Below are 14,486 nucleotides of genomic sequence, written 5' to 3'. Positions count from 1 at the left end.
TATGCCCCCATCCCCTGTGCGGTTAAGAAAGAAAGGATGCCAGATAAGGAGGAAAAAAATCAAACTTTTGAAAGAATTACACTCAACAAAACAGGGTGGGGAGGGAGCAGGTGCAAAGCTGAAACCCCTTCCACTATCTTACCAAAAACACATCATTTGAAGTCCCCATATAAGGGGTACTAAGTGCCAGAAACATATGAAGGCAAACAGATGATGTTCCGTGTAGAACAGGAAACAAGGCAAGAGTGCGCTCCTGCAAAATACACAAAATACCCTATAGAGAATATGAACATGGGTAGAAAAACCATCTTCAGAAAAGAAGACAACGACCTTCAACAGGCATTGAAACCCAATAGGGCCACAAAGTAATATATGTCCCAAATAATGGGAACCAAAACCTGTGACCGAGAGTTTATAAAAAATACCTGCAGAGGGCAGGAGCATTTCTGTGGGTGCCACCCATAGGTGGAGATTGAAAAGAAAAAGCCAATGGGAACTGCCCTAGTATGGCTCATGAAAAAGAAATCAAGAAGACTATTTCCTGTACAAACTTAGTACTGGAGGAATACGAGAAAAACAGAGTTTAAGATTCTGTTCCACTCCGACTGTCCTTAAAACACTGCAAGGAGGAATCAGCATGAGCGCTGAATAGATGTACACCATCGAAAGGCATGTCTACCAATGTGGATTGAACAGCTTCCGAAAACCAGAGTTGCGTAGCCAGGCATGACGGCACAGTACTCCTGAAAGAGCCACGGGCCACCCCAACAAAATCTGTGGTATCCATGCCACAGCAAATCATCAATGTAGCTGCTTGCTGGCCATCATGGAGCAACTGGGTCAGATTGTTCTTAGGTATCATCCAGAAGCGAGACCGAATCCCACCACATGTGAGAAAACCGACTCAGAACACAAAAGCGGTTTTAAGTCACTATAAGACTGAACTGGTGTCAGAAAAAATATGCCGACCAAAAATATTGAGACTCCTAGACTCCCTGTCTGGAGGGACGATAGAATGAGCGCTGATGTCAAGGGGAGGCTGTAGCAGCCTGAACCACAAAGCTGCGTGGAGTAGGCTTCCATAGAAGGCAGGCTGGGTCCCTGGGGCCAGGGCGTTGTCTTTGAGCTATAGGCCAGTCCACTGTGGCCCCCTTAGCAGGTTTATCCAAGATCCCAACAAAATATTATATAGAGCTTCACTGTAGTGGAGCACAGGCTCAAGCCCAGTTTGGCCCTGATGAAGCACTCTAATTAAGGGGTCAATGGCCACCTTCAAAAAAGAGAGCTGCAGCTCAAGAGCCACAGCTTCTCAGAAGCCCAGCAAAAGCGGAAATATCCTCTGAAGTGTGGCCGGGAGGAGAAAACAAGCCAAAGGATGGGGAGGACTCAAGGCTCAGACAGCCATTTTACCTCCAGAGGAGTCTGGACAGAATCAGTCATGGGTAAATAAATTCCATTTCTTCACCTACCCCTCCAAAATCCTGTTCTCCTGGAGGAACAACAGTAGGGGGCTCTTCCAAAGGAGGAGGAAAGATGTCCAAGGTAAACTACATTATCAGCATTTCCCTGACGCCTTCTGTCGTCGATGTGGTGACACCGTCCAGCGTCAATGAGGCGACACCTCGACATCGGAGAAGAGAGATGACATAGTGTTGACCCGTGTCGCCGCCGTCATTTGAGCCAGCTGACCAGACATGGACATCGGAGGTGGGAACCCCAAAGGGCTGTGCAAGGGAGCAAACACGGATCAGACTACATATCCAGAGGACCTAACTGAAGCATAGGGAGACCCTGCCGGAATGGACTCAGTCAAGGCTCCTCTGACCTCCTTGGGGCTGAATAGCACACTAGAGCAAGGTGAAGACCCAAAGATGTCATGAAGGGAGGAATATTATTCCTGCACCTGGTCCAAAGGGAATACTCGGATGCAGGAGGTAGATTCTCACTCCAACTTCTACAATCAGAGAACGAGGAGGGGCATCAGAGATGCTGCACGTATGCGGCACAGCTGGGGATAGCCGTGACTTTGACTGCCTATGTCACAACTTACCTTTGGCTATCGAGGTCGATGGATGCCCACAGAAAGGACTTCTGGAGCACGCTCTTGAGCATTCCTAAGAAGAAGGACTGAGACCACGAATGACAAGGAGACTGCGAGAACCATGCTGTTAAGAGCCTCATGTTGTGTTCCTGCAACGCCTTCAGCCAAAGTTGGCGACAGGAGTCACACACCTCGGAGTCATGGTGTTTGCCAAGACACCGCATACAAATATTATCAGGGTCTGTGGCCGGCATCTGCCGCCCACAGGCCCACAGGGTTTGAACCCTGAGGTTTTAGAAAAAACCACACTGTTTCATCGACAGAAAGTGTTGAGATAGGCCAAAAAACGGCTTGAGGAACTGCTCCCAGGGTTCGCGTTGGAAGCGCGGAAAGGAAGAAACTGACATCAACGCATCAGGGGAGGGCTTGTATGGACTCTGTCGATGACACTACAGAGTAGCTCGACGCCCTCTACCGATGTTTTCCGGATCTAGTCTGCCGCCTGGGAATATTTCAAAGGTAGGGAATCTGCGGCTAGATGTCTATCAGATATGGCATGCACAAAATAAAATACAAAAAAGAGAAATCTTGCACAAAAATATCAGGGACAGGGCTTGGGCCCGGGCACAATTAGAGTACGAGTGCAATGGGATTTCCCATGTTGAAAGGTGGTGGTAGACTGGTCAACAATATTAGGAAGAAAGCAACTCATCTATACGTGAAATATACAGGTATGTCTAATGTGACCATTATTTTTCAACACTTTAGGAGCTGGGTTAATTCATATTTTAGTAGTTTTTGATGCAATAATTTGGTAGTAAAAATTATATATAGTATCCTGATATCATGGATTGATCACAAAGCATGGCAAGCAGAGAAAGGTAATGAAGACAGTAGTGAGTTGAAATATAGGAAGAATGGCTTGGGAAAAATATTGCAGAGTGTGACCAACAAATAATCAGACCTCGGAAAAGGCTTGCTTCTCTAATGAAGACCTAATTGTGCAGGGCTTCTTAGGCTGGTGCGCTATGAGGCCTATGGCTGAAGGTATTGAGAAATACCTCCCGATTGAGAAGAAAAGCAGACAATCATTGGCTAAAAAATAAAGCATTGTTCTAAAAAGCATGTTATCTCTGTCAACCAAAGAGAAAGGATCCTCAGTGGCTCATCTTTTTTAAAACATTATTTTATCATATTTTATTTTTCTATTATTAAAAGAAATATAGATAAAGTGGCAACTATACATAATAAACATAAGTGTGTATGTGCATGGGATCTACAGTTCATTTACATCATGTTCCAAGATCACACACATCAATTAGCATGTGCAGCATTGCTATAATAAAAACAGGTCAAAAACACATTCGGCATCTTGGTAATTCATGAAGTAGTAATTTCCTCTTCAAGAAGGCAATCATTTTAACTTTTAGACAAATTTAATTTTAACCCATACTGATCTTTACAGAGACCCCATATTTTAGCAAACCTATGCAGGCATTCCCACCCCTTGATTGCGCAACCAAGCACCAGCCCAAGTTATAGTATCATTCCAGTATTGTTTGTAATGTTGGACTGCCCTGGTCTTTGCTTTGCTATATTTCTTTTCCTAACCACGGGTTAAAGTAAACCAGTATATTTGAAATTGTAACGCTACCTGGTTTTCCCATACTCTCAACAGTGTCGTTCACACCTTCAGTTGTAATGACAGTCCCATAACTTTGGCGCAGAAGCCTTGAGTGAGTGGGCATTCACATAACACATCGCCTGAGACACTTACAATTTTCAGTGTCCTTGAATTGGTAGTGTTGCACCCTTAAATATTATACTTTGCGTAATACCTTTAACTGGATTAATCCAACACCCATTATTATGGACAGACTGGGTGTGCTGCAGGCTATTCACACATTTTAATTTTCCATTGCTCTTATGTTTGTCAGGGGCGCTATCTTGTTCTGTAGTCTCATATCCAAGAATTTACTTTCAAGCCTTTATATCCTGTGGTAACTACGCTGTTGGGGAAATAACTTCATAATGCTTACTTAAGCTGTATATACCTTAAAGATTGGGATTTCTCTCATTTAAATTCAAGGTGCAACTGTTCATAGATCTCATTTCCTGATGTACCCTATACTTCCTCCAGAATAGAGATAGCTGCCTATAATGTCCTAACCCTTAAGAAAGTCAGTGATAGTATTATATCTTTCCCACCCATACAGGGCTCTGACACATTAACAGTCCTTTTAAGTGATTTCTTTAGTAGCTTTACCCTATAATATTACTATCAAGTCCATTGCTCAGTGACAACTGAGCTGTGGGTTTACCACTGTACAGTGTGTCCAAGTAACTGCCAGTGAAAATCCGTAAACAGTGAAAGGCTCATCCTGCTCAGTAGCAGCCCAATCATTTCCTACAGCAAGCTGAGATGCCTCATAATGCAAATTTTAGCTAGCACAAACCCCCACATCATTTCATACATGTTTCTTGGTAATATACCCAACGCGATCCTAGATGAGCCTCCCCTCTACAATAGGGACCTCAGGAGTTAACTAACTACCTGCATACACACCAAACTGAGAGCAGTCGGGGAGCGATTGCAGCAGGGTAGGAAGAGTACAAAGCTGTCTCTGCTGGTGTGAAAGGAGTGGGCCCCCAAAACCCCTTTGACTGGAAAAGGCTGCATTTGCTGCCCCCTAAAGATGAGTAGGTTGGCTCCTGTACTGCTTATGAAGCAGTTCGGGGATAAAAAAAAACCCAAAAGACCTGTGGTGTAACTATATTTGAATCACTTGAGATACAGGTCAGCCTCCTTTCTGAACAGCCTAGATCCAGCAATGTGCATATCTATAGGGGATAGATACCCCCTGAAAACCTGGCCGATTGCTTCCAAGTGCACTTTGGAAGTGCTATGCTGGTGCCAATAGCACACCCTAAAGGTACCAATAGATTTTGCCTCCCTATCTGGGGCAGGGCCCTTTATCAATGTAATAGAAGGGAGGTGATTTTTCGTCTCTTTGTCAATATCAGTTTTGTGGGCACATTAGGTATACACTTGAACACAGTGAAGTTGGAACCGAGGAGGACCTCTACACTATGAAACCACTAATGTTGAGGGAGAGGCCATGGCTGAAAGTCTAGTTGCATAACCACTGTTTGTGCCTTAGTTATTTCATAGTTATTTCAAGTTTTCTCCTCTAGGGCTTCTTCTATGGTCTATTCCTCGCTGTATGGGGTACCACAAGGTTCGGTTTTAAGCCCGCTTCTCTTTAATATCTATGTACAACCTCTGGCAGTGATCGCGGAAGAAGCGGGACTGTCGCTCTTTTCTTATGCCGATGATACTCAGATCATCTTTTCATTATCGGCAGAGAAGAGTTCTGGACCGTCTACCCTGCAAGTGGGCCTGCGCAATACTGCATCTTGGATGCAATCCAAATTGCTCAAGCTCAACGGGGAAAAAACGGAGGTCCTTATTTTTGGAACAAAATGCAGATCTTTGGGGCCCTCAACATTGGCCTGTTGAAATGGGACCTCTACCTGTGCCCTCTTCTCATGTCCGCAATCTCGGCTTCATCATAGACAATAAATTGTCAATGAGACAACATGCAGTAAAAACTGCTGCCACATGTTTTACTATTCTCAAGAGGTTGAGAAAAATAATTTGGATGCTCCCTGCTGTTACCCAAAAGACTGTAGTCCAGGCATTGGTAACTTCACGTCTGGATTATGGAAACATTCTTTATTTGGGCATCAACAGGGATGTGATGCGCAAGCTTCAGACGGTGCAGAATTCTGCAGCACAACTGCTCTGCAGAATTCCTAGAATGTATTCTGTCTCTAAGGCCGTGAGAGATCTGCATTGGCTCAGGGTGGAAAATCGAACAAAGTTCAAGGCCCTGAGCTATATGTTTAAAATCAAGAATGGCATGGCACCTAAATATTTGCAAAATCTGGTACACCTTTACCAACCGGTTCGTTCATTGCGCTCCTCTGATCAGGAAGTTTTTGAGATTCCTCGGATCAAGCTTGTAAGAATAGGCGGTGGCTCCTTCTCCTATCTTGGCCCACGTTTGTGGAATTCTCTCCCTCTCTCGATGCGTAAGGAATCTTTGTACTTAAACTTTCGCAAACAGCTAAAAACCTGGCTTTTAATCAATAACCTGTTTAATCTGTTATGTTTTCTTCTTAGAGTCTCCTTTTTAGCTCTGCGCTGGGAAACCCTTTTTGGGTAGCTGTGCGCATTACAAAAATAAATTAACATAACATGACATAGTGCCACATAGGCAATAATTGAACTGATGTTGGCCAAGGGTCAGAAATTGGCGCTGGCACTGTAGAACTGGCTTGAATCCTATGGCTGAAACGGAGAGCAGGACCGACACTAGTATCGGCCCATGAACAGGACCCACGAGGGTAGTCGCTGCTTAGGAGGGTCCTCTGGTGAAGGTCCAACTGGGGGCCTCTACCTATCTAGATGGTGCAGATAGCATCTGGAAAATGTTCAGGCATGGGCTCCTTGAAGGCCACTGCCTGCTGCAGGATTGACACTGGCCTGGGAAATTTGGGCCATGATGTGACCAGCTCAGATTCGAAGACGCTAAACTCTTCGAGTGATACCCTTGCGACATCTCACAAGACTTGTCAGTGTCAGAATGGGGACAAGTCCACTCATGGCGCATTTCTGACTTCAACTTACTAGAAGGGTTTGAGTGTGGGACCAACCTGAGGACTGCAATCGAGAATTGTTTAGCAACTTGGAGTAGTAAATATGTTTCTAATACGGTCTCTTTACATGCTTCGTGACATAAACCTTCACCTCCCACTCCTTGACTGTCTTCGGGTGCATGAGGGCACGCTTATCGCACATCTTCAAGCTGTGACTATAGTAGAAGCACCATGGGCATTTGATGTGTGGGTCTGTGACCAACATCTGTTTCCTGCAGTCACACCAGCTTGAAATAATTTTTGTGGGAGTCCTGTTCACTACCGCATTGTGTTAGAACAAAATTTGGAGTTGTAAAATCAACAGTTAGTAGCAGAGCTCCTATGTTAATCTTGACTGATGTCAGTCCACAGTGGTGGCGCTTATATGCAGTGCTGTTCCACCACTTCTCATGTAGTATGAAGTCACTATGGAGTCATATGACGCTGCCTATTAGTGCGTGATGAGCATTGCTGAAAATATCTCCAGGTCCAGTCTGGTGTATGGAAAGTTTCTAAAGGTGAGAAATAGGCGGTTACAAGTATTCGTCAGAGATCTGTTGTTTTTGGGGAGAATACCCCTCATGATGGCTGTAATTTAACAGATAAAATCAAACATTCTATGAAAACAAAATTCTATGTAACTTCCATTTCGGGTTGAGCTAATCCCAGTCACCTCTGCGGAATTAACATGTCAGAGGTTGCCTTGGAGGCATTATTATAAAAGCTTACTGTCTTCTTCTCATGTATGGCTCCAGTCAATAGAAAGCCAAATGAATATGGCAGAAACAACACCAGCAACTCAGTTGGCACTGCTCTGAGAAAAAGGTTCCATTACTACAAAACAGCATCCAAAACCATTTATTATATCAGCGTAAAAGAACTCTCCTTCCGTTGCACCTAGTGCATTGTTTTGGAACACTGCGGAAATTATGTACGTGTAACTGTTTAGTGCCTTCCTTGCGCTGTATGTCCAATAATGCCACATGCAGCAGAGTTAGAACTGGCCATATTGAAATAACATTCAGATGGCCCAGAGCGATTTTCTATTAGTGACCAAGAAAATGAATGTGATTAGATCAAAAAATAACAAGGGAGTTGCTGTACAATAAGAAAAGAAACCCCCTAACCACAGCAGATTTATTGGACTTGAAACACTAATTAATAAAAAGGTGCCTACAATTTCTTCTGATAGTGTATAAGTTTGGGTGCTTTGATTTTTACAAAAGGTTGAACATCACATGACATTTATTCATTGAGGTCATCTATTTGCCTAGATGGATATAGTTTATATATTATATTTATTTATATTCACACAAAAAACACTAATGTTAAAGTGACGTTATAGTTAGGTGTTGAAATGAGGCAAGAAATAATGTTTAAATAAAACACAGAACCCACTGAAATACACCAGTTATTGTTTAGTCAACTAACTAAAACTTGCACCTCAATCATGCCCTGCTTATGACCTCGTATATTAAATCCTTATTACATTGTTATGTCTTATTTGATCACCTAAATATTCCATCATTTTAATCTTTGCTTTTTTTAGTGCTTTTTTTTTTTTAAATCATATTCTAAATTGGACCAGCACCCAACTCTTCACGGGTAGCCAATCCCTGCTGTGCACAAAGGTTACTATTTTAGAATTAGGGAGCTGTTAATTGACTGACAGAATGGTTAGGGTGAGCAAACAGATGTGTAAAAGATAATCTTATGCAGATGACTTTTTTAAAAACTATTTCTAGCCCCTTTAAAAACTGAATTATGCTTGAAATAACTAAAAACCCATACCACTCCCCTTACATTTCTAACCTGGTGGTTTTACAACTGCATTAACATCTCAATTCTCCTCAGAAAGGCTTTAAATTCAACGCTCCTACCCCAACAAAATAGCATTTAGGAGTGCCTCACTTCTGGCTTTAGTACAAAATGTTAGCACTCTAGTTGTCCATTAGAAACGTATCATCAAGCAGAAGATGATCACTAGAGAGTAAACTTAACAGACTGCTGCTGGTGTTTCAAGTACGTTTCACTTTGCTTGTCAGAATGTTTTACTGATATGGATGATTCTTTGAGAATTCATAGAAATGTGTCTTAATTTTAGCTTTCAAGAGCACAAACCATAATTTCTATGATGAAAAGAACCCCTTTGTTTTGTGTATTTCTGAAGCAAATGCTTACAGAATGTTAGCACTCAAGTTTTCCATTGGAACATTGTGGTGAAGCTGCAGTAGAACACTGAAGAAACAACTGACAAACTTCTTCTTGTACATGTTTTACTCAGAATGTCAGACTTCTTACTCACATGGATAAGGAAGATAGAGTGAACTGAAAGAAAATGTGTCATTTTAGCTTAGGGAGCACCTTTCACTGTTATTTTTTAAATGGAAATAGAGAAGTCCTGGTACTCACTATCCAGAGTACCAGTTTGCTCCTGAGAAGTGCTGGGACTCTCCCATTAAATGTATTGTAGCACTGGCGATAAGTAGAACTACTCATTTCATATTAAAGAAGTGCAAGTACTCAGTACCGGATAGTACCTGCTCATTTAAAGCACTGGCCTTCAAAAACCTCTATGAGAAAAAAAAATGCTCTCTAACGTGGTTCATTAAATCCCAGCAACAACAAGTGATTTATATTGCAAATTAAATCTGATATCATGTGTTCCTTTTTGTGACACTCAAAAACAGGCTTTTACTACAATGCATTTCAATGGGGGCAATGTGCAAGAGTCCTGTAATAGTTGTCATCATATGTTGTCCATGTTGGGGCCAGCCAATGAGGGGGAGGGTGGTTCTAAAGGGCCCCATACATGCCCCTGGGGGCCAGTGTGCGCCTACACTGCCCCTTATATATACATATTTTTAATTCATATTTGGGATGTAGGGACATAACACTGACTTCTGTAACGGCTGCCACAACATATTATTCATGTTGCAGCCAGCCAATCAGGTTTGACCAACCCCCTTTAAATTGGCTAATCAGAGCTTAGTTGGACATCAACAGTGCAGATATTACTCACTTTTTCTGGAGGTTAACTCCTTCACGTCCAAACCAAGGGCCTCTTTAAACACACATTTCTTGAAAACTACTAATCTGATTTACACCAATTAATAAAAAACTCACTTTCTGGATAAAGATCTAACTTTGTGCCAAAATGAAAATCTAGTTCAGCCTTTGCTACCTTGTACTGAACGAGTGCGGTATTACATATATGTGTGTTCTTTCAGGGTAATTGGGTTATGTCTCACCATTCTACTATTCTAAATGTACGTCTTATGCCTCTTTTGACCTGCATAACATGGTATTGCCCTGTTGATCATGACATGGTCTGGGTATAAGGAAGCAGTATTCCCATGGACCTGTAATCTGCATTTTGCAATGCTTGCTTTTGTTATGTTTTTATGAGAAACTCAATAAAACAAAGTTTGTTAAAAAAAAAGAAAAAAACTTTGTGCCAAATTAAATGAAATTTTGTTCAGCTGTCTTTTCTGTATTGGAAAGTAACCCTGCCTTTGGCAATTAACATGGGAATTTGATATTTTTGCAACCCTCCCCTATATGAGGGATCCACGCCTAACACTCTACGAAGGAGCCAAAGTGTAGGAATCTTTTGGGGAAAGGTTTTGTGTAAATTCATCAAACACCACCATAGGTATTAAGAAAACATAAAATGCCTTGTCTATGGAAACTCAGACCTAACTAGAACTCCTCTGGCACTATTGTTGCTAGATTAATGTTATTTATATATCCTAATGGCCTCGGTTGAGAATGAACAGCATTCTGATTGGCCCAGGGAGTTTTTTCCCCTTGAGCCAATTAGCTCTTACGGGAAACATGGTTCCACGGGAGCAAGCGCTCTGATAAAGAAAAGATTTGCTGACAGCCATTACAGAACATGGGGTCCTAGTTACCTATTCTGAAAAATGTGTGTTTTAACAAAATATATATTAGGGTCAGGGTAGGGATAGTCTGCTATCTATAACTGGTGAATTTCTGTGTTCTTTAAAAGTTCAAAATGTTATGTTGGAACTGACATATTCACCTAACTATGTCACTTTAACCTTTGTTTTTTTTTCAGTGAATACATATATATTTTTTTGAACTGAGTCTATTAATGCAGCCCTAGATGGAGTTTTAATGCCAACTATACAATGTTATCCTGTATTTAGTTTTGGCAGGCTCAAGAAAGAAAATCTTAGTAAATGTTGGGCGCTTATGAAAAATTTGCCCGATAAACAAAATGAAAGCACTGAGAAACAACAATGACATTGTAAAAGTGAATTTATGGTTACAATTTGTGTTCAAAGTTTTAAAGTTTCTAACACATTTGCTGCACTCTTTCGGGTTCCTCATTTACAATAAGTGCACTTCTTTAAAAAAATAAAACACAAGCATTAAGGTACAACTTACAGTATGGCAGGTTCGGATGGGAAGCCATTCTTCTAACATTATTAATGGTTTTCTTTAACATCTGTAAAATGAAAGAATTATTTTATGATGGCAATAAATGCCTGATGGACAAGTTATTTACTATCAGCAATGCCTTATCTGGTGGAGACATAGTCTAGCCGTAGATTCCTTACCTTAGAATTCTTCCCAGGCACCAGGCTGGATCGGGAAAACTTTCCAGCAAAACCTCTGAGAGTTATTTCAGGGAATCGTGAAAATCTGAAGCGACGTCGTCTACCAGATGTGACGTTAACAGTCTCCATACAAGCTCTTCCCCATTGCGCTACTTTTCAGGCCAGAATGTGGAGCTACTATAGAAACTGGCTACAGGAACAGTGTGCCAAAATATTGGATACATCTTTGAATTAAGCACCTCAAGTGTAACATACTATATAATAATTTCAAGAAAAGGATTTTGTAGGTAAGAAGGAAACAGTTCACAGAACGGGAAGGATGGGTGGGTCAGTAAGGAATCTGCAGCTAGAATATATCTCTTCCAAATAGTTACTGAAGGTAAGTAACTTGTCCATCTAATAGAGACATCTAGCTGAAGATTCCTTCCCTTAGAATTACATACTGAGCAAAACCATCCCTGGAGGTGGGTCTACGAACTGACCTTACCAAAAAATCCATACATAGACCCAACCAGTCTAATGAAAGACAGAAAAGACCAGTGGAATGAGAAAATCAGGTTAGAATAAAAATACACTTCACCATAAGAAATGAGGAAGAGCCACAGACAATAACAGCAAAAAAGAGAGATGGGAAGGCATGGTTGAGCAGAACCCATGGCAATGGAAAAATAATGTGTCAAAAGACACTAATCAATATGATACGACATATTACATAGAACCAAGGTGGGAATTGGAACCATGAATGGCTGAAGCCCGGAAGATCAGGGCCACAGGAACCGTTACAGAGCAAAGCTCCGCATACCAACAGCAATTGATACTATCTGGGGTGAAAACACAGAGAAGAAATCTAGAACACAGGTACAATAGAGGAAGCAGGAGGCATGCTTCCACTACAAATCTGCGAGGACAAAACAAAAACAAGTCCCGTCCAGTGAGTACTCCAGACAGAGGAACACCGCTGGAAACATTCAACAGGGAGAACCCACAGTGAGGTGAAAAAGAAAAGCAATGCATGCAGAACTATCTCAAAAAGGTGACACAAAAGCCGTATTATGAAAAGAAATACAGATATATAAGCATCGAGATATATATACATACATAAACACATTTATATATACATACACACATATAAATAAATATATTATATATATATATATATATATTCACTGAAAAAACCATAGGTTTCACACACGTTATAGTTAGGAAATAGCATTTAAAAAACCTTGCTAATTCACTGAAAAAACCATAGGTTTCACACATGTTATAGTTAGCTGGACATTTTACTGATAAAAAACCAATGAAATTCCCCCGTTATAGTTACTGTAGGCAACTATAACTCACGCGACCGTAATCCTCTGCTGATGCTAATACTGTATTTAGACACTTATTTGCCCATATCTTCTTCCATTAAATTTTAGCTATACATATATTACAAATATTTTTTTTTCATAAAGACACATATGTCATCAGCAGAGGATTACGGTCGCGTGAGTTATAGTTGCCTACAGTAACTATAACGGGGGAATTTCATTGGTTTTTTATCAGTAAAATGTCCAGCTAACTATAACATGTGTGAAACCTATGGTTTTTTCAGTGAATTAGCAAGGTTTTTTAAATGCTATTTCCTAACTATAACGTGTGTGAAACCTATGGTTTTTTCAGTGAATTTGTACGGTTTTTTAAATGCTAAGTTACTTTACGCCATTTGTGGCGTGCGCGCCCACTTAACGCAGTTCGTTCCGTGCACGGTTTTTATCAACTTTAATAAGCCCTGTACATTTGGTGGCCTTCGGCCACCAAAAGCACAGAGGGTGAGGTCAATGTGGATAGTGTTTTTTTTATTTCGATTTTATAATTTCATGTTGCCAAAATTACGTTTTTTTTCTCTATTAATAAGCCCTGCACATTTGGTGGCCTGCGGCCACCAAAAGCACAGGGGGTGGGGTAAGTGTGGATAGTGTTTTTTTTATTTTTATTTTTTTACCGTAAGCGTACGGTAAGCGTACGGTAAGCGTACGGTAAGCGTACCCCGCGAAATTGCCGAAAAAAAAATAAAACCGTTTTTGCTCTTGGGGGATGTTTGGGGACTCCCTCAACATGACTATGTGGGAGGGAGTTGTCAAAACAGCCCCGTAACATGTTTTTGGCCATCATGTTTGATAAACAACACTCAGTGCGAGAGACAAAATGGCGGACGCCGCTTCCTGGTTTCGGCCGATTCGAATGTTTACTAAGATCTAAGAGCCAATCAGAATCGCGCTCGCGCACGCCACCGTAAGCTTACGGTAAGCGTACGGTAAGCGTACGGTAAGCGTACCGTAAGCGGGCTCAGATATATATATTGATTTAAAGGCTATTTTCTCAGAATCTACTGAACAGATTTACACCAAACCTACAAAAGGCACTTCCTTGACCTAGGGACTACCTCTCTGCCAAATTTCTAGTAATTCTGTTCAGCCGTTCGGGCTGTAGCTCGTTCTAAAGGTCCTATGGAAAAATGCATGGGAAAAACGCGTTTTGGGACCCCCCTTTTATCTCAGCCCCCGCTTGACGAATCCCCCCGAGACTTTCAGGGTAGGAGCGGAGCGTAGCGCCCCACCTATTTTGAGAAATTCACGAGGATTCGTCGACCGGCGCCAAAGTTATTCAAAATAGAATGTTGAGGTTTTCCTATGGAAACGTGGTCCTAACTATAACTACCTACTGGCGACCGCCAGTAGGTAATATATATATATATATATATATATATATATATACACATAAGAAAATAGCAGCACCACGCATAACATTCATTAACATAAGTAGCATGGGCCTTAGCAATTAGCAACATAGTACAATGAAATAGACAGAAAGAGAGAGGGAAATCACACCCTCAACAAACAAAAGAAAATTGGCAAAGCATTAGAGAAATTATGAAAGCCGTCAAGAAGCCTGAAAAAGGCTGGCAAGAGCCACAACCTGAAAGAAAGCAACAGGAAAGGTAACCCTGCGATAAGGAATACAAGGGTAAACAGGGCCTAAAACAGGCCATGGTGAGTAAAGAGCAACTATTGGAAGGCAGAGGCTGTCGGAACAGCGAAGGCTATCAGACAAAGCAAGAGCCGATGAAAAAGTTATAAAAACATAGTCCTGTAGGGAAAAGAAGCCGAAGATCTGGA

The 14,486-nt window shown here is 41.4% G+C and overlaps 1 protein-coding gene across 2 annotated transcripts in view; it reads right to left on the bottom strand.

Annotated features, from left to right (window-relative positions):
- The window catches only part of DMXL1 (Dmx like 1), a 1,781,042-nt gene that overhangs the window by 175,635 nt on the left and 1,590,921 nt on the right, over positions 1–14,486 (bottom strand). For both annotated transcript variants that reach the window (XM_085632653.1, XM_085632652.1), the window contains one exon: positions 11,156–11,216. In XM_085632653.1, the coding sequence (XP_085488779.1) occupies positions 11,156–11,216 (61 nt within the window). The remainder of the gene's footprint in view (positions 1–11,155; positions 11,217–14,486) is intronic.

Source organism: Triturus cristatus, chromosome 2_1 (assembly GCF_964204655.1).
Source record: "Triturus cristatus chromosome 2_1, aTriCri1.1, whole genome shotgun sequence".
NCBI classification, from domain to species: Eukaryota; Metazoa; Chordata; class Amphibia; order Caudata; family Salamandridae; genus Triturus; species Triturus cristatus.
The sequence above is the reverse complement of the archived record's forward strand: the minus strand, read 5'-3'. Positions and strand labels throughout refer to the sequence as shown.